A 26821-nucleotide genomic window follows, 5' to 3' on the forward strand; every position below is an offset into this window, starting at 1 on the left:
CAAGAGGGTCATGCTTAAACTACAGCAAATGCATTCCCTCCCTACGGATGCATCCTCATATAAGAGCAGAGGTAGACACCCACTTGCCCAAGCTGGGGTGACAAGTTTTGGTAGTTAGGTTGAAGGTCTTCTTGAAATATCATAGTGAAAATAGTGAAAATACCCTTTTGCAGGCAACAGCTCTGTCTTTTGCACTGTCTCACTAACAGCTGCTGTTTGCAAGATGGAGAGAATGGCCATTATTCACAGCTTCATTGATATGGAAATACTACAGTCTGCAACATGACTGCAATAAACACGGCTGCATCAATTCACCCCTGAAGTGACAACACAGGGAAACGTAACATACCTTTACACAAATGCATCTCARTGTTTACACAATATAAAAAAAATACATTATTTCAGCAATTTCTAATATGAGAAGCTGCCAAAGGTCAGTATTTGTTTTACTTTCCTGAATTTATTATCAAAATCATTACAATAAGAAGACTAATAAGGCAGTAGTCATTAGCAGCAGAGAAGAAATCCTGCATTCCACATTGCAAGTCATCATTTTAATGTGAAACTCCTCCTGTTGCCATTTTATATGGACACTTCCCCTCCCAAATAAACACCGAAACAGCTATTTTAACCTAACAGACCCTTGGACTTGGAGGCAATGACCCTGGCCTCTATTTGTATATACGGTGCTGAGCCTCCCTATAGAAGCAGCCAAGTTACTCTGCCCAAGCTGCCTGCACCTCTTCTTATTGTCCCTTGCCATTAGCAAGCCCAAAATTGCTACCCTGCACCCTCAGCCCCCAAGGCAACAATAAGCAGCTCSTTGGGCTCTTTCCCAAATGCTTTTCCTAATTGCTGCAGCACACTGATCTGTCAATAATACTGGTAAGCCTGCCTGTTATCGCCCTTCCTCCTCTGCAAAAACTCTACGAGATGCAAGGAACAAAATACTGCAAAATTATAGGTGGGAGCAGACGTATTTAGAAGAGCTCTGCCTTTTGGAAGCAGCAAGCCAAATTCAAAGCACGCACAGGCTCTAGTTACAGCAAATGCCTGCCTTGACAGAGCAGGGGGCCGATCCCTCCTACTTACTATATCCCCCATATACCTATATCCTTAAATACTGACTACAGTCACCTAAGCACTATGAAGACTTTAGCATTTTAGCCCCACTAATGTCATTAATATCATTGTGACCAGGGTTAAATACCAAGGCAAACTAGATAATATATACTCAATATATTCACTTATACTCAATATAAGCGAGTAAAAACAAACAGAGTAGTTGAGGCTGAAATCAGACTAGCTCAAGATGCTGCCTCTTCCTAGGGCTCCTGAAAGCAGCAGATAGAAAACATCCCTCTTATTACTTATTACATTRAACCAGTCTTCCTCCTGCCTTGTTTGCATGTTTGTGGCTTTCGCTGACTTCAAGGTAACCTTTTCAAGACAGCTGGACGTCACATTTGCATGAAAGAAGCCTCAAGAAATACCCTAACTTATCATTGTCACTKTTGAAGCCTCCACATTCACTTAAAAATCAGGAAAAGTTCACGTGCTAAAAACTTACTCGACATTCCCTGCAGCTCTTGGTTAAAACTCGTTGACCTTCTGCTAGTACTTTGCCTCCATAGATGCACTTTGCTGTAATTTGGGAGGAGGAGAGGGAAGAAGGGATAAGGGGAAAAAAAAAAAAAAAAAAAAGAGAGAGATAAAAAAATCAGTATTTAGGCTGTAAGCAAATGCAAACAGCAGCACAAAAGTCAAAGCAAGAGTCACACGCTCTGGGAAATACAGACACAGCGTTAAAAACACAACACAGTCATTTGCATCTAGCCACTGGAAGTCAGTATTATATATAATTAAAAATAAATCCATTAACAATAAATCCATTTTAAGAGCAAGGGGCTCATTTACGCAAAGTGAAAAACAGGAATAGCACGCTAGACAATTGATACTGGACCTAATTAATTAGTATTCATTAGCAAATATTTTCATTACTGAGATTGTTAGATTAGCTACAATATTTGCCTTTCCAGAAGGCTTCACGCTGCACTTCAGGAACACAAGACATTTATTAGTGTTGTGCTCATCATGAGAGCAATATAAGCACAGATTTCAATTAAACCCTCAGACTTTATGTGGGCACAAGGGTGGACTTGCTGGAGCACTGCAAAAAAGTGACTAGATGTAGCAAACCACCGATAAATAAGAATAAATAAGAAATGTACTGCAGCAAAACACATTTGTAATGCATACATCAAGCAAGCAGATTTCACAGCAAACAAAAGGTCCTACAACACTGAAGCTATTGTGAAAAGCCCCTGCAGTCTCAGTCGAGCAAAAGGTTCTCCCCCAAATTTGACTGCTCAAGGTGATCAGCTCCACAGCAGAGCCAGACCTGAAGATGCTGCAACCAGTTCTAGGCAAAATCAACCAGTTGAGTTTAGGAATACTTGCCACCTTAAGCAAGGCAACATGCAGCCATGCCCTAGYAGCAAACAGCAAGGACAAAACACTACCATAGCCATCAGCAACCTTTTAGAAGTAAACATGAAAAATTCACTCCCTTTTCTAGAAGAGAAAGGCAAAAGCCTTTGAAAAGAACTGATTTCACTGTCAACAACACTTTTAAAAACCAGGCTTCTTCCTTTTGGTATCCTACTTTTCTTKCCTTTTTTCCCCCCCTCTAAAGCTGCCCTAGTTTTTATATGTTGGAGCTGTTGTGATCTCACTTATAAGAGACACTTTAGATCAGGGAGCTGTGTTTAAATTAGGAAACCCAGCAACTATTTGGGGGGAGAAAAGATGAATTTGAGCAATTTGCTTTTTCTTTCTTCCTATTCTCCGGAGACAACTGCTTTCAACACAAGTGTGAATGCCCAAAAAGGCAAGGAAAGACAACTCGAGAACAATGAAATTTTAAGGGGAATTACAGCCCTTTGACAAATATTAGCCAGAACAGCTAACGCAAGAGGCAGTGATCACAACAGACCCGCCTCATTTCTAAGGCCCTTTGCATTTCAGATGTTAGAACCACTTTGCTCGTTAGTGCACAGCTAAGACAGGAAACTCCTTAATAATCCAGCCTTTCAATAATCCCTAGAGACAGCAAATTACAACTAATGATTCTACAGGAGCTTAATAGGAAAAGGAGAGGGAAGGTAATACCTGCAGGGCAGAGCTTTGGGAAGCCCCAGCAATTACTGCTGTACATACAACTGCCTGTGGCCCTCCTATGTCCCTGTCGAGTAACCAGCACTTGCAATCAATTCCAATCAACGTCCATAGAGTTTTGTGCATCGACAGACATGCCGAGTCCTTGTCAGGGTGCTGAGTCGGGGTGGTGCCACTCACTGACAAAAGGCAAGTTTGATGGCTCATCTTTCCATCACAACAAAGAGAAACCAGAAACATGGCTTAGTTTGACTCATGGCGAGTAAAACTTTGATATGGGCTCAATTTACCATTTGGCACCTTGCAATTCCTCAGGGTCAAATTCCAACTTCTGTGCTTGCACACACTTTAGTGAAGACATCATCCAGAGGGCTACTCCTAACCACGTCTTCAGGAAGCAGCTTTCAATACTCTCCACATTTTAGAAATAGAAGTATTTCAAGATTGAAGAAAAAGCACCATTTTACCACTTAAATACTGTTCCTCAGACCTCCTTTGCTAAGCAGRACCCTCATCAACATGCAGCTGTGACAAAGGAGATGGCATGAGTCAACAGCAGCAAGTGAAAGATCACAGCTAGGGGAAATATGTGCATGTGGCTAATATATTCAGTGACAGAAGAAAGGTGACAGAATGGTTAAAAAAAAAGCTTTTTTTCCCCTAATTAGTCTTAATATAATTCAAAATCTGTCTTGTAAATTACAGAAACAACCACACCTGAAGTCTACTGGTCTCCAAGAAAAGGGTAATTTCTGCTTCATAAAATGTACCTCCTTCAACAATAGGATGAACTACCACTTTTTCCTTTTTGATGCTGCTTTATGAAAAGGCTGAAAATAAAGCATCACTCCACACAGTGATATTAACATAATACCTAAAATTATGTGTTTTGAAGAACAGTCTTTCAAACCAAAGCAAAAGAAATGCAAAAAGGCCACAGTACTTCAGCTTATTACCCATCACTGTGGAATGCTGAAGCTGAAGACTTCATGCTCTTCAACATCAGCAGCAAATAAGCCAAAGCCAGGTCAGTTTTTTCTCCACAAGAGTGGAAAAATAATTTTATGGTAACACTGTGTAGCAAGAGAACCTTATAAGTCTGCAACAGTTCAGTGTATTTACCAACAAATTATTTTCTTCTCAAGTCAAACTTCCCACTGCTGCTCACATTTCCTGATTAGCAAAACCTACGAGATCTTACAAGATGTTCTCGGGGCAGGTTTAGCATCACTTGAAGCGTAGATGCAAGAGCTCCATGGAGYGTCCTTACCCTTGCACACTTTGCAGCACTGGCCTTCCACGTGCACCGGGAGAGCATCGGGAGGACATTCGAGGGGGGGACAGGCCATCCTTCGGCACTCCACAACGCCGCTCTAAATGAGGGTTATCGAGAGAAAATTCAGCCATGAATTGTTGTAATAAGCAAGTGTTTTACTCAAAATATAAGGCAGAAAACTGAGGATTAGATCTTCCAGCAAAAAGTTTCATCTTGACTCCCAATTTGCATCTAGACACATCTGAAGGACAATCCCCTGATTTTGCCGTTACTGCTTGTACCCCCATTTGCCCGGAGTAGCAGAGCAGACTAAGTGCAACACAAAAACCCATCTTTACAAGAATGTAAGCACCACTTTTCACAGGCTCTGCCAATCACCTTGAAGATTTTTAACAATCTGTTTTCTATTTTCTTGAGCAAATAAAGAGTCTCTTCAGATATTTATCAAATAATTTCAAGAAGGCAAGATTTACATTCTAATTCTCTTCTGCACCTTGGGTTTTCAAGGCGATAAACACTGAAAACCGAATCTGCATGTTGTTACCATGCAAGATGCAACTAAGCATCTATGAATACTATTAAGATTATGAATACTATTAAGATTACTTTTTTTTTTTTTTTTAAAAAAAAGGGCTACTGCAGTGGAAACATTTCTGAACCAGTCACTATAACACTATAATTTCACCCCAAGAGAGTGAAGTCCTCACAGATACAATTAGGACAAATAAGAATTGTCGAGGGAAACAGATTTTGTTTAAATAAAACCTGGTATTTCTTCTGTGCAGACTTTATAAAGAAAACAGAAAGAATTCCCTACCACTAGATGCCTACTAAAAAAAAAAAAAATTCTTTTCAGAGTTAGCATTTTGTATTCAAGCTCCCGTTTCACATTTTAATTAAGCCCTACTCCTTAAATCCTGTAGAAAGTCTTACTTTGCACGTGCAGTTCCTGCAGTGATCATCTTCCACCCATGAGTCTTTGTCTCTGTAGATCACTCCATTTACTTGACAAGTCTTCTCACAATGACAGTCTTCCAATTGACTCAGTCTTGTTTCTGCATAATTTAGCTAAACATCAAAGTAACTTGATGAGACTTTTATAATTTAAACAGGCACGATTTTAACAAAGCAAATTTTAACAAAGCAAAGAGAACGCAGTATACTTGTTTTTATCTGAGGCAAATTTCACTCTAAACTTTGTCTCRCCACTTCTTGATCCACCTGACATATCCCCAAGCCTTCTCCAAGCGCCACTTCCTCAGACCTTTCCTTCATACAGAGCATCCTCTTAAGAGTCCTCCAAAAAGGAACCACCCCCACTGGAGCCCACTTTGTACCTAGGGCCACCTCTAATCCTGCAGAGAACACTAAGCATCYTCTTCATACTTACTAAAATCCAAAGCAGCCCTACCAAGGCTCAGTATTCAGAGGTAAATATGTGCTTTTTGCAAACTCCAGAACTGCCACAACTCTGAAATTACTCTGAAGTTCCTCAAGACCTCGATTTTTTATGTTCATTTGCTGAATGTGCATAAAACATGACTGAAACCACTGCAGGTAGAGAGACTATGGGAATCCAGCATAAAATTTAATGAATATCTATCCTATTCTAAACACCAAACTATTATTCCACATTATAAACTGATATATGTTAATAGTAGCACATTTTATAAAGATGAATGCAGAGCTGTAGCCTGCTTTTTTACACAATAACATAGAYCAAAGTTGTATACATTTCTATCCTCTAAAATTCCATCCCCGTTAGGAATAATTATTCTAACATATGCATTTTACTTCCCGACAGAGCAACATATTTGGGGTGGACTTTAAAACTCTTTTTCATATTTCAGAGGCAAAACTTTCTCTAAGCTGCCTGATTTCAGCAGAAATTCTCGTTATGTTCACAGTGTATAAAATGTATTCAGTTTTGATAAAAAGGGTGTGCAATTTGTCTTACGTTTGTACTTCATTTACATGTTTGGGTCATGTATTTTTAATACAAAAATAAACCTTCCTCCTGAAGAACACTATAAAAACTTCAAAGGATATTAGAAACATCCAGTTTTGATATGGCACACATTGTGCCTTTTTCTATCCCAATAACTTGCCGCAGAAAACGCTGTGAGAATAAAAAACTTGGGTTTTTTTTAGTTTTTTCTATGGTTTGCAGTGTCTTACTGATATTTCAGTAACTTCAAAAAAAAGTTCTCCTGTTCCAAGCAATACCTTAGAGTGGATCAATTATCAAAATACATATGTATGCCTTTACTAGAAGAAAGGCCCTCCAATACTCCCATGTCAACCAATGCAGCAGAGCCCATACAACCTGTTCAGAAAGCACATTTAGCTCATCTGCTATATATTATAGTGAGCAGGCACGTGCCATTTAAAGCTAAACTCACGAGGGAGTAAACTCACACCCTTATTCAACCTTCTCCACCTCCTATCCTAATTGTTTGGCTATTTCTCATGCTTTCCTTGCTGCTCCTTTGTCTATGAGCGACAGAAAGACAGATTGTTGCAAAAAGCTGCTTTTGCCTGGCAAAATTAGAAATAAGCTTTCAGCTTCCCTAGAAACTTTTCTCATGCAAGCATTCCTTAACCATATAAATCCGTGGTATAAATAAACCAAGAGATTTAGTCCATCAAGTAAACTCAAGTACTTTTCTGTGTTTTAAGCCAACTCAAGGCTTTTTAACCCAAATCAAGGGAAGACTTTAGCAGCTCYCTCCAGCTCAGGCATGTACTCATGTGAGCCCACAAGTGAAAAGACAGTATACCCCGCTCAAATGCAGCAGGTCCCAGATGGGTTTCAGGAGAAGGTCACCAAATGTTGTATGAATCATTTTATCTATTATACTTGAAGAACAACCAATAATACTCCAACATGCTGGCTCTGAATGCTSATCATCATCAGCATCCTTTTGTCCTGCAGCAAATTTTAGCTGGTTTTCAAGCAATCTGATCTATTATCTGCTTCTATCCAAGAGGATCAGATTATATCAAACAGATTCACTGGCATCAAACCAGAGGGCAAGGCTTCTCTGCAACATCACACTGGCACTCTGCATCTCTTGGTAGGGGGCCAGGAGCTGGGGTCCACTGCTCGTGCACATTTAAAACCCTTCTCTGACCACCTGCCCGGACAAAAGCCACCTCCACAGGCAGCACAGAGCCCTTCCAAGGCAGCTTTTCACCTTGTCAGGCATCCTCCTCATATTGTCCACTTGGACCTGCACTGGGATTGCCTGCAATTACTTACCCCCTCCAACAAAACCAGATACAAACCTTAAAACCTATCTCAAATCCCTCCATTTTCCAATATGCATTTACTCAGCAACTGAATTCCCATGCCTACCACAAGTATTTTTCCCTGGCAATGGCATTTCCATAACCCTTGCCATGAAAAGGCTCCAGGCACTTCTTCAAGAGCAAAGGAACTCATAACGAATGGCAATCCCAGGACCACTTTATGGAAGCACAGAGYCTCTGGAGTAAACACTGTGTTATCCACTTCCCCCCTAAAGTACCAGCGAGGAAAAATATAATTAACAGCAGAGAAAGTTACTCTGGGCCCTGCATAATTGGAGCATGCCCAGACCACCGGCGGGGCTCAAAATAATTGCCTCCATTTCCCAGCACAAGCCACAAACTGAACTAAAAGTCTCTCATTTCTCATTTTGCCTCAGTCTGTCCAGAGCGCGTCAGCTGGGGAAGCGAGGGCCAGGAGAAACCACCCTCATCAAATTATTTCCTTTCCTTCCCTATTAGCAAAGAGGGGGAAAAAGCAACTTAAAGGCAGCATAGTACTATCACACGTATGTCTTTTACGCTAATAACACTACAATACAAAACTTATTTTTGAAACTCCTGTGGCGTAACTGAGATTCGAGGGAGCTACATATTGGATTTTTATTTATTTATTTATTTTTGCTAAAAGGTGGTGTTGAAATGATCACATCCAACAGCTTCGCAGGCATCTCTGTGATCCTCCTGCTGTTTTGGAGGCTCCTGTAATTCCCCCCTCGACCTTATGTCCCCATCTTAGACAGAGTAAAGCAGAGAACAAAACCTTTATGAGGCTTCAGTGACTCTCACAAAGCCATCTCCTTCAATGGAGCTACTGGCAGAAAGAAGAGGGAAAATAAGAAAAAATGTTTGTCATGAAAACACAAAATAGCTGCTAAAGAATTACTTCTGTGCTGTTCTCAAAGAAATGGAGAGTTTACAAATGAAGCTTTGGTACCTACTTTTGCAGTCATTTTGGCCAGGAGTTCTTGCAAATCCATGATTCCTTGCACCAGACTTAAGAAATCACTGCAGGTTGGGCAAGCTCAATGAAGTAAGTTGAAGAAGAAAAGAAAAAGGAGAAGGAAAGACAATAACCCGTAAACAAACCAAATTTGCTATTCTGTTGCTAGGTCATTTGCCAGTTTCAACATCAAATGCAATTTTACTCAGAATTTTTGCTTCCTGGCAGTCACCGTATAAAGAAGYGACAAGCCTGAAAACATTATTAGAAAAAGAAATAATTCATAAAAAAAATCAAAAAACGCTAGAGGAAATAAGTTGCTACTTACTGCGATTGAGATTAGGACACTGTGTTATATATCCATTAGGTATAAAGATGATTTTCACATCTTGAATAACACCCTTTGTAAAAGAAGAGATAACTGGTAATAAAAACTACAATCACACGCTTAGATCTGCACAATTTATTTCCCCCCTCCCTCCCCACACACAAAAAAAACAAGGTTGAGAAGTGCAAACAAATGACCAGATCATTCCTCTCATGGGGATAGCAACGCAATTATTCCTGCCCATCTCCCTGGGCATTTCCATGTTAATTTTCATTAAGTAGACACATTTAAYAGTTTTGTCTTCTGCAGTCACTAAGTATAAGCTGCTTGAGTGTCTTAAAATGAGAAGACAACAGGGAAAAACCAATCAAATAATATCAGTTATCAAGCCTAGGAGAWGCCACAAGTGAAACATATTACATGGAGAGAGGAACATAGTACAGAAGTCATTTTACACTTTGGCTGCTCCTTGCAAATACAGTAAGTACCATTTCACATTTATGTGCTGCTTTCCTGAAACAGCAGAAGGCAATCAGCAAATGCTGCTTCCTGCTTACAGCACCATGATCAAACACTAGCTGGGAACATTAATAGACATAATCAGATCACACTGTCTCTCTTGCAGAACCGTATACATTTATTAACCTTTTCATCCACGAAAATAATGGAGCCATCATAATAATAAGACGTAACGCTGTCACTGGCAAAGGACAAGCAGGAAGGTGCTCTATACACCTCTCGCCAGCAGTCAGTGAGAAATAATAAGTTAAAGTGCAAAAAAATATATATTTTAATGCTTAAGTCTCTGCACATCATGCAGTTAATAAGAAACCAGCCCGAGAAAAGATGCTTTCCTGAACTTTTAAAAAATAGAAAGATTGTATTTCCTACCATACAATCCCTAGGCCCAGCAGCAGAATCAATAGGGCCCATTAGAGCAGATAGAAAAATAATCATCTCTTGACAGCAACGGGCTATTCAGCAGCCTATTACTAAGGCCTTTTCTGATGTGGCATCGCCAGGATGCAGTAGGGCTACTTGGGGAATAATCCTGATAAACAGGGATTTGGGAACATGAGCTTTTCCCCTTATTCTGCTGATACTCTGTGGCAGCAGTATCTGAATCGACAGACACTGATACAAGAACGTAGCCCGTGATGCTGCAAATGCTCTTTGATGGAGTGGCAAGGGACACACAACAGTTCCTTGACTATCACTAAAATAAGAATATACTTGGAATAGCCAAGATAACACTCAGAACTGTACCCAGTGCTTTTTGATGCATATATTRCCATGGCTACAACAGAGATGCTAATTCCTTTTTTTTTCCTACTTATTTCCCTGCAGATCCCTGTTTACGCTAAGGAAAAAGTCTATTTTCCTATATGCTAAAACAGTGARATGAATTTCTCTGGAAAAGAGAGGGAGGTCCTGCTGAGCATGTAAATATATGGGAAGAGATGTGAACGCTTTATAAATTGGCAAAMGCCCAGGCTTTTATAATAAGTAACAAAAAGTAAGATTTCGGAAGCTCTTAAGCAGGATTAAAAAATACAACTAATTATATATTTCTTCCCTGAAGAAAGTTAGCAAAATATTTAAGCATGCATAAAGTAAAGGCACTTGTCCACTTTCATTACAATCAATAAAAACTGTCRGCTCATTAGCATATCATTAGCCACCCTGCTGTTTCCAAAGTGTTAATGCGTAGAAATATTAATTTACAAACCTATAATATCCCAGAGTTCTGGGCCTCTGCTTGCATAAAATAAGAACTGGGGAAGGCGGAACCCAGTATCACTTGTCCCTTCCCTATGTAGCCATAAACRTATGTTTACCATCTGTGGAATTATAGGAAGCTGCTGAGGTAAAAACAACAGCTGTAGAATAAAATAATGCCATCAATCCCACGTGGCAGTTGCCGTTTGGCTACTGGAAGATGAAGCCAGCTCCAGGTTCGGAGCAACTCTTGGACTGCCATTTAAATTAAAACTACAGTTAGTTTTTTACTACCTTTTTCACAATTGCTGGAGTTGCTACAGGAGTTTTACTCGAAATAACTTAGCACCAAACGATCCTCCTGGCTGGCTGAAATTGAGGGATGTGGAGGAGAGGTCCTCAAAAAAGGCAACTTGTGAGATCAGTTTGTGAAGAGGCTGCTCAAAGGGAAAGCAAGTGGGTGGTAAAAAATCACGTCAAGATTGAGGATACMCAGATTAATGTATCACCAGACGAGCTTTTCTTCATCAGTGTGGATAAACACAGGTGACAGGCACCTCATTGGGGAAAAATACCTAAAAAGAAAGTACTTCCAAAAAGCCCAAATACTCAATGCTGCAGACAAAGGCTACAACATTCTGCCTTGCAAAAAAAGACCCTTTCCATCAAGTGTTGAACTTGACCCACATCAAGAGCCTCAAATTTCTACCAGCATTCACACAAACCCACCATGTGTCAGATAAGCCAGTTACTGCATGGTCTGTTTGGCCATTTACTTTTCCACATGCTCTTTCATATCCGCTTACCTTGAAGAAACCGTGTTTCCTATTCCTCTGTCCAAGCCATAAACTGCTTTCAGGTGTCAAATCAGTTTCTGGGGGATCAATGACACGTTCGTAAATCCTGGAGAGACAATATATTACCATAATCCAGTCAGAGAAGCCATCCCTCGGGATTTGCACAGCTTTTTAGAGTTTTGAGTAGATTGATCTTTAGGAATGACAATAATAAACAAAGAACGRCAGAAAACAAGTTAACAGATACATCAACAAGTTTCACGCACTGCCTAAACATGCACAAAATGCGGGAATCACAGTCTCAGATCCCTAAAATTATGAATTGTTCTGGCATGTCATTTTTAACTTCCAAAAATGAGCTTCTGGAGACCTAACAAGTTTACTGTTATTGTTTGCTTGCTCGTAGGACAGCAGCAACTCAGACTACAACAGGGATGCCATCGTTTYAGAATATGAAAATCAAGGCCAGAGAACGTGAGACCTTCAACACTCCAACTCCCATCTCACATAGGTTGGGGCCACAAACTTACTGCTTCAAAACAAAACCAGTATTTTTAGTAAGGAATCTTGAGAAGATGCTGAAAGGCATTTCCATTACTGTCCAGCTCACAGGAAGGGTGGATTGCTCTGCAGTAACCCTAGCATGACAACCAACAGAACAGTCTTTGAACATCATCTGTAAACTTAGACTGAAAATTTTTCTTCTTTCCCATATTATCATTGAAACTATTGCTTTAAAATGAACATAAAAAGGAACACAAAAATGAACACCAAAGAAAAATGCAAGTCAATCAACAGCACAGTACACGTATCTCCCTGTTTACACTCTAATCACTTCTATCTCAGGCTCATTGAATGTAATAATCATTTTTGTGTTGTAAGTTAGCATGTTATTGGGAAATTCATACATTTTCAGAGACCTAAAGAGCCTTCTCAGTATTACAAAACTTCAGACCTTGCTCTGTAAAGGAGTTTTATAAAGAAGCCCTAATTCCACCCACACTTGCTTACCCAGAAAAGGAGGAAAGCATTTGTCAAAATGGAAACAATCAGACTGAACAGCTATAGGCCCACTAGACATTTCCTCAAAAAGAAACAATAAAAAAAGCCCCAGTCCAAGAACAAAATAATTACGTTATAATTGCACCTTTAAGAACGGGAGGTCAGAAGAGATCTCAGAACAATCGCAATTTTACTGTGGTTATCATCAGCCTTAATTCATCACATGTCAACATGACACTCAAAACTCCCAGAAATTTCTGCTTCTGCTGCTTCAAAGTAGAGATACTTATTACTACCCATAAAATTACCATGCTGAGCTACTGGAGCTGTTCAGACAAAGCAAGAGGGTGTTCTTTCAAACCCTAGTTGGAGAATTACAGGAATTTGGCAGACACCATCCCTATCAATATTTTAAGGAGCAAGCAGCCCCATCCTGCAATGCCACATGCAAAATTAAAGACGTGCTCCAACGCAGGGCTGCTGTAAATCGCTGAACACGGAACAAAATAACTGACGTGCTCAAGACAGACAATCAGTGCTACCCAGTCACCGTCCGCGTTGCTCCTCAGATGGAAAGAGCATCTTTATTCATGACTCTGGTTAATAAYGTCCTCACTGAAAGGTGTCTAATCCTTTAAAGGGAGTAGCTGATAAAACCAGAAATTCTTCATGGGATTAAGTTTCTGCTAACAGATAAACAGCAATGCTTAAAATAAAGCAATACAAGAGGTTCAGCTACTTACTCAATACCTCTGCTTGAAAATTATTTTTATTTGCCTAGAATAAGCTATAAAGGAATACAATAATATAAAGCTTTTTTTTTCCCAGAATAAAGTGTACAAATTGACATGTATTATATGACAGCTCAATAATAGCAAGGAAGAAAGACAAATTAGAGGCAGGCTGCAGTGATTTATCTTGCCTCCCCTTAGAGTTTAGCAAGGACTTAACCTATGTGGAGAGAGAAAGGCTGCAATGATTCCTCTGCTAGGTCTCTTCAGAAGTTTCCATTCATACCCTCTCTGCCCAAGATGCTCCAATATTCCCTCCATTGGTCTGTTCCAATTGGATTCCTGAAGCTTGTATCTATTTTCTGCTGCTCTGAGATTAAGGGATTAAATACAGGCTGTTTTGTGCCTTAATCCACATGTGTTTAAGAGCTGGTAGGGCTTCCTCCTCCCTTAATCTACCCAAATATTCAATTAAAGTAAACGCAGTGGATGCAAATAAGCATTTGCTTAATTTCCTACGTAAAAATGGGCTTTGCAGTCTATTTGTTTCATGGGCAATATTAATACTGCTGCTGACAAACCCTTCAGCAGTAGGAAAAAGGGTTTCATTCTGGCAACCGGATTGCCCATGCACATGCATACACCTCTTAGAAACCCACCAGAAGTTTGAGTTTGAGAGATTTCCAGAGGTTTTCTGCACTCAAATCTTGAAAACATATTTCAAGATGTAATGCAAAAAGTTACTACATAAAAAGTGAAAATCTATTACAGCTCTTACTTGTTAATTGGTAAAACCTCTGCTCCCCTCTCCTGTATTGACTTTCTTGCAGAAGAAAGAAAGAGATGTTCTTCAGGCTGAAAAATTGCAGCTGCCGAATAGTCACAAAAGGGCCCTTTTTTTTAACAGTTACATTAAGCTTCATTGTCATTTTCTTGCTTGATTTTCAGGGCTGAGTTGTGTCACTTTCCATGACTTCATCCAGGTTGGACCCATACTTTGGATGTGGCACATGAAGAGCTCAATTGCATCTATCACTCTCCCAGTTTATGGAATACTGGCCGGGAGTTCCTTGGAGAATCATTTCCAATATATGGGTCTTTGATAGGGGCACTGAGAAATGTGCAGTGCACCTCACAGGAGCCTCTAAAACTCCTGCAGACTGAAGAGGCCCCCAGCATGAGGGAATCCAGGTCTTGAGGTTAATAGAGACTCTATTCCATTCTTCAGACTTCCAGATTTATAACTTCTATATTTACTTTCCAAGAGAAAGCTCCATTCATCCCTTTATGCTGCCCTACTTCAATGGAGCTAAACCATAAACCCAGAGTAACACTATGAATTGCCCCTCCTTTCTTGAAAGGCTTAAGCTTAGAATACACTCACTAACCACCAATTCATTTAGCTAAATGGGATTAAAAAAGCAGCCATCAACAGACACATCATGTCTCTCATCTCACACCTGCAAGTTGAAATCTGGGAAGACTAACTGATGCAAGATCATAAAAACTGAGCCAGAAAGGAACACTGCCCAAAAGTTAAGGCATTAGGGCTGTCCTCACATCCCAGACCACATCTCCTCTGGAACAAGTAGGACAGGGCATTTTATTTTGCAATAAACTGTCTTTTGCATGCAACTTTAACCAGTCTAAGTTAACACTAAAAGAACTTTTCTTTTTTCTTTTGAGACCAAGCTCTTCATCCATATAATATTTGCCATGCCAGAAGCTGTTTGGAAATAGCTGAAATATTTAGTAGGACAAGAAAACTAACTTAGTCCTCTTTTGCATTAGAATCTGTAACCTGGCGTGGACTGGGCAGGAGACGTGACTGAATTTCTGAAAAATAGGATACACCACAATTCCTTCAGTTATTACACAACAGCATGCCAAATCATGACATTTGGGGTCTGAAAGAGAGACTAAGTTACTAAGAATGCTGCTTTCTGATATTTTAAGGATAGACATAAACCAGAAAGATTTCTTTTTTGCAGCTAAACCACAGCTGCAATCTAAATACTGCCCTGGCTGATGCATGGCCAGGCCCTCATCGCACAGGCCTTGGTCTCCAAGTTAGGACTGGGTTATGGGTTGTTTGTGATCTAGCTGTTGGGTTTACTCTCACAAAGCTATACATTTCTGTGGAGAAGTCAGGTGAGGATTTCATGATCCTCATTTCTGATCCCTCAAAGGTATAAACCTACAGTAGAGCTAGTCATTTAGACCCACTTTAGTTGCTGAAGAGATAAGTGATTTCAGGGTGTGATTCATTGCCATCAATGAATCACTCTCTGAAGGCACCTCCAATGCCTGCACAGCAGCACTCTGATACCAGCRTGACTCATCAAAACAGAGTTTTGCAGGGCAAAAACCCAATTCTCCAAATTGACATTCCCCTGCTAACACCCCTCACCTTAAATGCGTATCCTACAAACTTGCATTTGTATCCTACAAACCTTTATATAAACCAGAGGGCATTCTGGGTGTCACATGCAGTAATACATCATTAATGACAGTAACTTTGAAAGAGTTAACTTCAATAAAAACATGAGGAAAKGGACTAAGAACCAATTTGAAAAGGAATAACAGGACACAGGATATCTCCACATACTTGTCTGTCAACCCACTCTCTGCTTCCCARTGAAAATGTGTCAATACTTCCATGGTAGTTTTTGTTCTGTTTTTAATGGTCTTCAGAGATAGGATGCATTTGACATGCATTCAGTTCTGGAGCAGCTAACTGAATTTCCACTTAGCCTTCAACAGTCCGTTTCAGAAAAATAATCTTCCTGGGGAAATTTTGATTTTTCATGCTCTCTTCTGTCATAGTAGAGGAGTTCACAATCACTTAAGAGAAAAGCAATTTAGATAAAAGTTTCAGGGTTTGAAGGAAGCCTTTTGTTATTAAATTTCGAAGGTACAATAGTAACCAGCAACTATTTAATCAAAGCTACTGTTCAATCAAAGCTCRGGGAGAGAAAAAATAGGTGCCCAGTAATATTGTATGTTAGGAAAAAAGCTTATGAGTACACGCTCAAGTTTGAGGTTCCTTTTAGACTCCGTCACTTAAACCATTTCATCGATTTTTCCTGTACAATTGCCAAAATRCAGTAAAGGTACTCTAGTTTCAGTTTAATTATTCAAAACAGAGAATCTAAATTCAACTATAAAAAGGTATGTAAAAGCTCTATAAGTAACCTCTTTTTCCTCCCACGGGAGAGAAATGCAAGTTAACTTTAAAGACACTCCAACACACAGAAGCAAACAAAACAACTGAACATAAAGATTGTCAGAAGGTCACGTTGCTCTGTCAGGTTTGGGATTTTATTCTCACACTAAGGAAAAATGGGCAAATTTAGAAACATATTAGCTGTCCTTTTGGAGTTTTCTTTATGAAGTACATTCGACTTTTCAGGTTTTTACAAAACAGTGACTCATAGCAGCATTTCTCATCCCCTGGACTAAAACTCATCACTTATCTCTTCGAAGCAGTGGGTAGGACTCACTACATGATGTGACATTGTTCAACTTCAGCTCTTTTTTGGTTTCTTGCACGTTCTGGCCTTCTAGACACAATGCTGGCCTAGGGCTTTGGACACTCTTAATTCTCKTAGATCATCAGGAAGCAGCTGGACCTCTTGTGTGACCTGCTGCTCAAATGGACCTGGTCTGTGGAGCACTTAGATTTCCAAGGGAAAGACACGCTACAAGCAGCAGCATTCAGAGGAAGAGTTTCATGATGTGTCCACCAGTTCCTGCACACTGCAGCTTGGCCACCTGACTTGAAGAGCTTCCAGAAGGGGCCATTCTGACCTGATGATGGTCCAGGTGTTGCCCACAGGAGCTGCATGCAAAGTGCAGGGGGCTGGCACAGAAGAGCCTTGCACTCATCCTTGCTCCRGGTGAGGAGGCCAGCTGCTCTCTTAGCCAGCCAGCTTGGCCACAGCACGGTKGAAGGTGGCATCTACATCCAAGAGGGCTCAATCTTGCCTGCTACAGAAGAGGTCATCTATATACAGGCTTGGCTTATGAATACCAGTGTCCACAGCTCAGTGATGTGAATTTGGATGGATACCTTTAGGTATCTCARTGTGGAGCCAAGATCTTTGGTGCACAGATGCAGCTGAGAAGCAGCATTTTGGCAGTCTTTCTGCCACTTATAAGTAGATCCCACTATCTGAGCAGCAGAGCATGCAGCTCAYAGCAGCAGCTTCTTAGGATCGCACGAATATCCATTACAGACAAGGAGACAAATCCACTTACAAAGGAAGACAGGACTAAAACTCAGCACCTCACTAAAGACATCCTGTAACACCAACAAGCTTTGGATCACATTCTAAAGCCGAGTACTGAATTAAAGCAGACTTCAGCTAAACATTATAGCATTCCCATTCCTTGTCACACCAAACACCATGCTAGGTTCTCAGTAACAGATGTCAAATATTCAGAACACATCCCAAACACCAACTATCAGTAACTCTAAACTAAGCAATTAAAAAAAAAAGACTCTAGTAATAGAGGGGAAAATTAATTGAATGGGTTCTTCAAAGGGATAAGAGAAAGAATTTTTTTCTCTGCAAATTAAACAAGCGGCCCTTAGAGCAAGATATCCAGAGAGATAAAACTGCCACAACATACCCACGAAACGAGCAGCAATTTCAGCCTACTCTGTATCAGAAAGCAACAGGGTTAAAATCTGCATCACCAGATTTGGTTCTTTGGATCTTGCAGCAAAAATAACCTCTCGAAAATGGAATTCTAAAACCAGAACTATGGTTACACAGAAGAAAAATCAAGATTAACACTAGTGCTTGCCACSAAAATTTGCTACATACGAGTTGGTGGTGCTGAGTCTCCACTGCCACCACGCTCAGGGACACACTAGTCCCCACATAGCCACTTTACCTGCTGCACTTCCATCCCCCTATAAAAAACAAATCTGAGAATAAGCCAGCTAAAAGCAGCCTTTTCTCCACCTAAAATACTAGTAGAAATACCCTTTGGAGGTTCCAATACACCAAGGTACACAGCAAGCAATGCACACTAAATTTTGAGGGACTGCTTTAGCATGTAAACACCACTGTTTACAGGTTTATTACTTTGATATAAAAAGAACTATACATTGGAACAACATTAAGTTATTGGAGTGAGATAACAGGCCTCTTAGTGTGCTTTAGAATAGAATAAGGCATTTAGGGCTTTCCAGCTCCAATTTAAGACCGATTCCTCCGCCGTTCCCCACCTCCACGCCTGACTCATACCAACCCCACAAACTCAAGGAACACGAAACACAACCTCATCCCCATCCCAGTGGAGCCACGAACCCATCTGCTGATATTTTCAATGAACAAGAGCCYCTCCACCAGACTCCTGGCACAGGATCTCATGTGGTTCCTGCTCCACAGTGATGCTGACAGAGCTGCCTGCTCTTCTCCAGCCCTTATGGAGCCACACATGGTGGCTGGGCCACAGCCCCATGCCCTCGAGGGGGTCAGCCCCACATAACGTGGCTTGTAGGGTCTGCAAGGGGTTGATTTCCTCAGTGAGCATCTTAGATGTTCACGGAAGCATCTAAGCCAAAAAGTCCCAGTTAGATTTTTGCAATTTCCCTCCTTTAGCACTTTTTAAATCACCTCAGCGCTTCCACAGACACTCATGGCCCTTTCCATTCCCTCTTAATGCAGCATATAAAATGAAAAAAGTTCAGCTGATTCATCTAGGATTAAAAAAAGGAGGCTTCCTAAACAGGAGCTGGGCTAAGAGGGTTCAACCAGTMTTGTGGCACCCCTATAGCATCATTACAGGGTTGGGCAAGACCCATAGCATCCCTTACTAWACAGCTGTAAAAGAAACCCTATTAAAAAGTTATTTAAAATAAAATAAACCTTTCCTCAAGGTACGAGTCCTACTGAACGCATCTCAGTATGCATTCATACTGCATACTGATGATGCATTCAGTATATGGGGSTCTGCCACATAACCATCACTCTCAAGCAGCTCATCACAGGTGAAAGGACAAGAAATCCAAGCCAGATACACGTTGACAGTGAATCACCTCGCTCTGTGCCAACCCCRCCACACACCTGTGAAGTTTTACAGGAGGTAAAGCGGGGAATCTGTTCAAACAGATGTCCTAGCCTTTCCTAAAACTTAATTCTATTTTAAAGCCATAGGATTTATAAGAACTTTGGCTGAAAAACTTAGGACTGCAACAAAAACTCAGAGGCTTGCAACGCCCGGATCTGGATTACGTTGCTTTAACTTATTTATTTTTTTCAATTAAGAAGCTCTCAATGCTTATGCATTTTTCATTCCTTCGTGCTCTGCTCTATCAGGAGAAGCACAAAAGCAGCAAACCACACGCTTTTCAGGTGCAGACTGCTTCCTAGTCCGCTCCAGTTTTATAAGCTCCTCTCTCCACGCTCCTAACCAAAAGGGAGGGAGGAAAAAAGCCCAGGCTAAGTCAAAACCACAGGCTGCATTCACAATAAAAGGCACTCCAGCATTTACTTGCACTTGAAAGCATTAGTTTTTGAAAATTGTCTTCTCTTTTATGCCTGCAGATGGAGTTCATCAAGCTGACGAACATGATATGGGTTGGGTAGAGGGGGACTTTTAAAGCAGTGCGGGTGAGGAGGAATAAAACAGCAAAATAAAGGTGGACGTGGCTGGGTTCCCTCTCTAGATGCACGAGGCACGCCAAACAACTTGGAATTAATAGGGCTTAAATSAATTATTAACAGCTACATCTTAATACAGCTCCTAGGCTCCCCTTACAACCCTTACCATTCTCTCAAGTGCAATATCCCTGCCTGCTGTTACTGAGCTCCCAACGGGTGCAATGGGCAGCCAGGTAACATGGGCAGCACCACAGGCTCCTTAACAGCTGAGAGTCACTTCAAATAAAGGAAAGGCAGCACCAGATCTCGCAGGCCCTGGCAATTGCCCAGGGCTGGAAAACCTCCCAGTGGAGCATCACACAGCAGGACCTTTTCCCTCTGCTCCTCCAAGACCGGGATGTGGGAAGGTGCACAGAGGAGTTCCTTTCATGCTATAATCAACCCTGTAGAGCCACAGGCTATTTAAGGACCTGCTGGCCATATGGCAGCTCTAGATTAACCTAAATGCCCCCTTAAATTGGGACCCCCCACTCCCTCAGAGCAGGGAAGGATGGAATCTGCAGATCACCTATTTTCCAGCACAGTTTGTGCATCACAGCCTTGAAAGTGCGTGGAAATAAGTGTGCAGAGGCAGCTCATTTCCAAGCTACTTCCAGCATACRTTTATATGTGCCTCGGATGCACACTTACAGTGAATATAGGTTTTTCCTTCCCTTTAGCTTCCCAAACCATACTGGATGCTAAAAGCACGTTAGCAAGGACATCTGCTGCTGCTCAGTCATTTGTCTGCGCTGCCTTCCCGGCTCCCCCTTACCTGCTCAGCCCAACACAAAGGCTGCAAGAGGCAGTGCAAAGAGTGCAGGGGCGGCTGACAGCCTTAATCCGGACTCTAATTTATGTTCCTGTGTCCGCAGCTCCGATATCAGACTCAATAACAGTTCTTGCTCCTCGTTTTGCAGGCGCAASGAAGAGAACAAATAAAACACAGTCGGAGGCGATGGTGAAAGGACAGGTACTTGGGCAAATACACCTCCTTTGATATACATGCCTCCTCCAACAAGGCACATGTTATTAGAGCAGAGGCAATTATGCTGCTTTAAAGACGATCCTTAAAAGCACTAAAGGCTTTTCAGCAGGTCTCAAGTACCTTCCTCTAGCCTACCCATGTCAAAGAAACAGAAGCCAACTTTGAATCCAATCCAAAAGACAATCAAGCGCTAAAATGTCAAAGCAATTTTGCCAATCAGAGCAATGGGGATGAAAAGGCTGTGAGGCCTAAAAGCAGATTGGACAATTTGTTTACAATTTAAAAGTTTTCATCTCCAGCCCTCTCTGACCTGCTGCTGGTTTTGAGGGCCCCAGGCCAGCTTTAAACATCCAAATCCTGCAGCAAACTCGGGGACAACACCAAGCACAGCCTGCRTATTTTTCACTGCCCTCCCGCGTGCAGATTAATAACCCTGCATCCATAACCACTCACCCAGTCAAGCTGCCTAAATGTATAATATTATCATAGCCCAAAGCACACGATTAATGCATTTATACAAACTCACGTGCATCTACACAGATGCAACGTTGCCACCCTCTTTAGGAAATCCAGGAGGAATCCTGAGAGTTCACGTTCAGGATYGATATTTTTGCTTTTTACTTTGTTTTCATTTCACAAGAGCAAGGACAGAAAAAAAAAAGCATAAAACTCCATTAACCAGACAGGTATTTAAAGATAGACTGTGTTTAGCTGAACTGACCAAAAGAGAAAGAACATCCCAGAGCTCTGCAAGAGGCAAGACAGGCGGCTCTCTCCACTGCCATGGTCTTCCCTTCCCCTATGACTCACTCACGCCATTAAGGCTGCAGAGGCATCACTCCTCATTAAGCACCCTGAGCTCTGCCAGGAGCCAGGGACACTGTGCGAGCCTAAAACAGTGACATGTGCATGGTAAGAGGCAGCTCTCAAGGCTGGATCCTGTGCATGCTTTGGCTGCAGCCCTCCCGACATCAGAAGGGATCAGGGTTTTTGGTGGTCCTCCAAAGCACATCTCACTGGCTTGCCCTTCACATCTTACCCACATCTTTTCATATTTACCGTAGTGTCAGCAGGAAAAAGTCCTGCAAAGGGAGGGGGAAAAAAGCACTCTGTTCCTTGGGTGCAAAGATGTAAGAGGGTTAAGGTCTAAAGCAAACTAAAAGCACCAGCACTCACAAAAAAATATCTAATTAAATGAAGATGCCACAGCTGAGTCAGGCACATAGGATCTCCTCTTTTTTTCCCCCCACTGATACCTCTACTACAACCTGCCCTCGAGTCATGTGCTTTCCAAAGGATTCCCATTACTTTCCAGAGGGGTTGGCATGAAATACCACAAATAGACAGCCAAGAGGAGGCATTTAGCTCTGGGATCTGTACTGGCAGCAGCCTTGAGATACACTGCCCTAGGGAACACTCCGATACAYCCCTCCTGCTTAAGGCTACCTGACACAGGAGGCTATATGCATTTACTATCTCATATGACAGCACAGCTTATTCTGTGATTGCATTTATCTATTCCTGCCTGTTGCTGTAAAGAAAAATCAGGTCACAAGCACGATGCTGTTCTACGCTTGTCCCTAGACAGACTTTTGTAGCAGGAAGGCTTTTCTGACTGCCTGCCTTTCACACCACGTGCAAGGCAGCAGGCAGGGAAAATAACCTGCCAGGCAGCTCCTCCTCTAATACATTTGCTGTTCATTAAAAAGTGATCATGGGGGATAACGAGGAACCTCTCCCAAAGCCTACCGCATCAATACACAGAAACATACACTGTGGTAAGCAAAGAAATAATGTAACCAATAAACAGCAGCAAGATAAATCAGAGGAGGGAAATTAAGACCACATGCTCGAGCTAAATTAAAATTGCCTTAAGCATCTAATTGGTTCTAGGGTCCAAACAATAGGATTCAATAAGCAGCCTGCCTTGAGATTTGATTTTCACTGTCACTAGTTAATGCGGCTGCAGAAACAGTCATAGCTTTATTCAAGGATCTCAATTACTTGGGTCAAAATTAAAACTTTTGCAGAGTTCTGAGAGCCAACGYGATCCCATTGCTCTACCTCAATGAAGACTTCAGGAGAAAACAACAGCTACTATTATTATTTAAATGCCACAACCTCAAAACGCAAATAGGGGGGCTAGTCCTCCTACTGCAGGCAAAGAATATTTCTGACATTAATTTCAGTGCAAGAATAAAAACTAAAGGTTCGCTTTCATCACTCAAAGACTATGCTGAACGTCTCAAATGTGAGYGAAGTTGCCTCCAAGCGTCTGCAATATACTGTGAAATCAAGTCCCAAGGGAAGAGAGATCCCAGGATGGTAGCTTGCTTTTCTTTTATTCCTTCAAATCCTGACAATCTGCTACCTTGCAGTCTTCATGAGTTTAAAAAAAAAAAAAAAAAAGGAAAAAAAAAAAGTGCAATAACAGACAGAAAACCCTACAGAAAATAAATGGCACCTATTCCGAGCACTCCCAAAGAAGCTTCCAGGTTTCAGAGAAGTTTCCAAGCAGGGTGGTGGATGSAAAATCACCAAGAAGCACGTTACTTGATTACGTGAAATAAAACAAAAAGGCTTCTGACGTATCTATCTGTTCTTTTAAGTTTCCAGGCATGCCGAGTGAAGCAGTTCATAGCAGCACGGGCTGCACACCGATCTATCACACTTAAATGCAATCACAGCCAAACMCAACACGAGCCGCTTCCTAAACTGCACCTAGATGCATTTAATACTCCCCAGGCAGCCATCAACCTCTTCCACGTTTGCTCATAATCACAACGTATCGTTTCATTTTAATGCTTTGTTTTCTTGGGCTTTGCTCCGTGCAGGTTGCTGCGACTCCTTAGTTCTCAAAAATTCTTCTCTGATGCTGCACTTGCTCTCGTGCCCTAAATTAAGAGCGTTTTTATAMTAAATGTAAAATGCTGCGTGTGTTTTCCTACCTGTTGCAGTCCACGTGGAGCAGGAGGTGGGAGGCACTGAGCGACACAGCGAGCTTGTGCCACTGCCCATCTGCCAGGCGATAGGGAAACACCTCCGTCCTCGTCTTCCCATTGAACCTGTAGTGGTATCTGATCTCATCCCGTAAGCCACTGCTCTCCAGTTCAAAATAGCTGTATTTTAAAAAAAGAAAGAATTCCATTCATTGGCCTATTCAATGCTGTCGCTTCAATATTTCATCGTTTCCAAAATTCCTATGACTTCTAAGCAAACACTTCATAAAAGGTCACAATCTATAGTAGTTACATAGCATTGTCTATATCATCTACTAGCTCTCTTCTGGAGAGATACAGAGACAAGCAAGTATTATACATTTAGCACATTATAAAAATAGCAACACCACTTATGTGAAAAACAGATCATGCTCAAAATACCATTCAACAGTCCTGAAAATTGATGTCCTCTTTTCATCCGCAGAACAGACTGAAACCAAAGAAATGATCCTCATTCTATTTCCCAAACAGTTGGTATAAAATACATACAAAAATAAAGGCCTATACATAACACCACCAATTAACAAAGCCACAAAGGTAAGAAAGCCCCAAATCATCTTTAAAGTCATTTATTTTTTGCAAGTCTACTTTTAAAGGTTTGGTTAATTTGCAGGATGCTCCTATGTTCATACATCAGCCTCATGCTCTTTTCCCAGAGGATGGCAACAGGAAAAACAGCTGCTAATCAAAGAAAATAGGGTAGACAGGGAATGAAATCCATTTCCAAAGTGTAACAGTTGACGAGTGATTGGGAAGGAGCCCACCAAAAGAATGAAGCTTGGTCAAGAGAGACCCAAACCCTCCTCCATTCTGCCAACTGAGTCAAGGACTCAAGTGCCCTGTGAAAACAAGTCAGGGGCAGGTGAGGACAAACCTGAACTGCACAGAAGGCACGGCTGGGGCTCACAAGGCAAAAATATACGCAGAACAGAGCAGAAACAGGATTTTTTTTTTTTTTTTTTTTGCTGGAATTGCAAAGGTCTAGGTTGCTTGGCACCTGCAAAGGCAATGAGAGTACAGGGATAGAAGTTCTCCAAAAGGGAGGGAGTTAATCTGGAGTAACTACTCTCCCCCATCCCCTTAAAATGCCCAAATTACACCCTTAAATCTGGATTTTTTTAAGTTTTATTTTGCTACTTGGTAGGAGCACAGTCAATATACAGATGCTGCTGCTGGTGGCATTTTGCAAGGCAGGGAGGCAGCAGACCAAGCGCTGTCAGCGAAGCCATACCTGCAAACGTCAGCGTTTCGTAATTGCCATCTGCTGTCAAAGAACAAGACGTCATTAAAGGACTTGGGCTCCTGAAGCCAAGCAGCATCAAGGCAGAAACCTCAAAAAAAGCTACCTAACATGCCAGGGTCTCACAGGCTCTGTGTATAAATCCATATTTACATTGCTGATGGCAGAAGCTTAAGGGCAGGAGTGCAAGAGGAGCACCTTGCTTCCCGCAGTACTGCTTTGCAGCCACACAACTAATCGCTTCCTGCACAGCGGTTTTTAGGGAAGAGACCATATCCAAGCCCTGCAAAGGCCAGGCAGATGTTTGGCTTCATCACATTTACATTATGCTACTCCAGCAACGCTGCAAACAAGAGTTTCCCAGCGCACAAGCTTCCCTGTCAATAGGTACTTCAGGACTAACACAGCTTGCTGCCTACGTGGCGAGCTTGCTTCCTGACAGATTTCTGTAATGCAGAAGCAACTAGTGAAAATTTACTGTAATAGTGCTAGCATTTTGATGCTTAGATACCTCTTGTGCTGCCAAGAGCCACACACCTGAGTGAAATGCTTCATTTTGCCTCGTGTGTCACAGGAACAGAGGGTGACAGCAGAGAAACGCTGCATTTTCCTCACTATCCGTCACCCAGTGCAAATCAGCAGCAGTTACTTTCTGATCAACAGAAGCCAAATCCTGGAAACCAGCAGGATTAGCCAATTAGCCCAGCCTACCTGAAGCACTTAAATACAGGAGGTTGCAAAACCACTGTCATTTATTTTACATCTTTCATTGATTTTACAGAAATCACTAAAATCACAGAAAAGTAGATTTTTTTTTTATACATCTCGTCTTTCATTTGAAACATTTCTAAATAAATTTTTGTTTACTGTAAGCTGACAGGTAAGCAAGGAGAAAACGCCAGGAACCACCATACAAGAGGAAGGGAAAGGAGCTGTCCTCACCAATCCTTGTTTCTCTTGTTACCTCCTGCTGATATTTTAGGAGGGAGATGATGCAAGATCAGAAAGAGTTGGGATGCCCCAAAGGACTGCAGTATCTCAGGAAAATAGATAAAATAGAGCTAGTCTTCAACAGTGGCACTGCCTCGATAGGCAGGTATGAACTCCCCAAGCCACCAAAAGATCCACAGGAAAAGCCACAGGGAGAGCACTGAATATTGCAACCAGTTGTGCTTCTGCATCACATCTGCATTAAATCTGACTAGGAGAGGCCTAGGACAGGCCTAGGACAGGCCTAGGACAGGCCTAGGACAGGCCTAGGACAGGCGCATGGCAACTCAGTGCTCCATCTGGCCCGCTGCGCTCTCCTTATGACCTTTCCCATGAAAGATTTGCAGTGGTAGCCCCTTTTGTCAACTTATTGACACCAAACGGTGGCCTCTTGTTCCAGCTGTTATATCTCAAGGATGCTTTTTCCCTCCCCATAAAGGTAACCCAAAGCAGCGCACGTTGAGACAGAGGAACCTCTCCCCACACGTGTCTGCAGCAGGCCCCCCGTGTACACAGTGGCACATACAAATGACTACATGACCTTGTAATCATGTAAAAAAATTCTTCCACTTGCAGCATTTTTTGTATTTGTCAGGGCACAAAAATTACTGCTGGCTCCTTTTATGCAATTACAGACTTCAAATGCTCCTCGTAGCCTGTCTGCAG

The 26821-nt window shown here is 41.6% G+C and overlaps 1 protein-coding gene across 1 annotated transcript in view; it reads right to left on the reverse strand.

Moving 5' to 3' along the window:
* Positions 1-26821, reverse strand: part of NELL1 (neural EGFL like 1) — a 196264-nt gene that overhangs the window by 143222 nt on the left and 26221 nt on the right. The window contains exons 7-13 of the mRNA XM_026041104.1: positions 23875-24045; positions 11559-11655; positions 9034-9106; positions 8704-8786; positions 5387-5521; positions 4448-4550; positions 1571-1644 (exon numbers count right to left, since the gene is read on the reverse strand). Coding sequence (XP_025896889.1) covers positions 1571-1644; positions 4448-4550; positions 5387-5521; positions 8704-8786; positions 9034-9106; positions 11559-11655; positions 23875-24045 — 736 coding nt within the window. The remainder of the gene's footprint in view (positions 1-1570; positions 1645-4447; positions 4551-5386; positions 5522-8703; positions 8787-9033; positions 9107-11558; positions 11656-23874; positions 24046-26821) is intronic.

This window comes from Nothoprocta perdicaria, unplaced genomic scaffold, assembly GCF_003342845.1.
Source record: "Nothoprocta perdicaria isolate Ctin4 unplaced genomic scaffold, notPer1 scaffold_28, whole genome shotgun sequence".
In the NCBI taxonomy this organism is placed as follows: domain Eukaryota; kingdom Metazoa; phylum Chordata; class Aves; order Tinamiformes; family Tinamidae; genus Nothoprocta; species Nothoprocta perdicaria.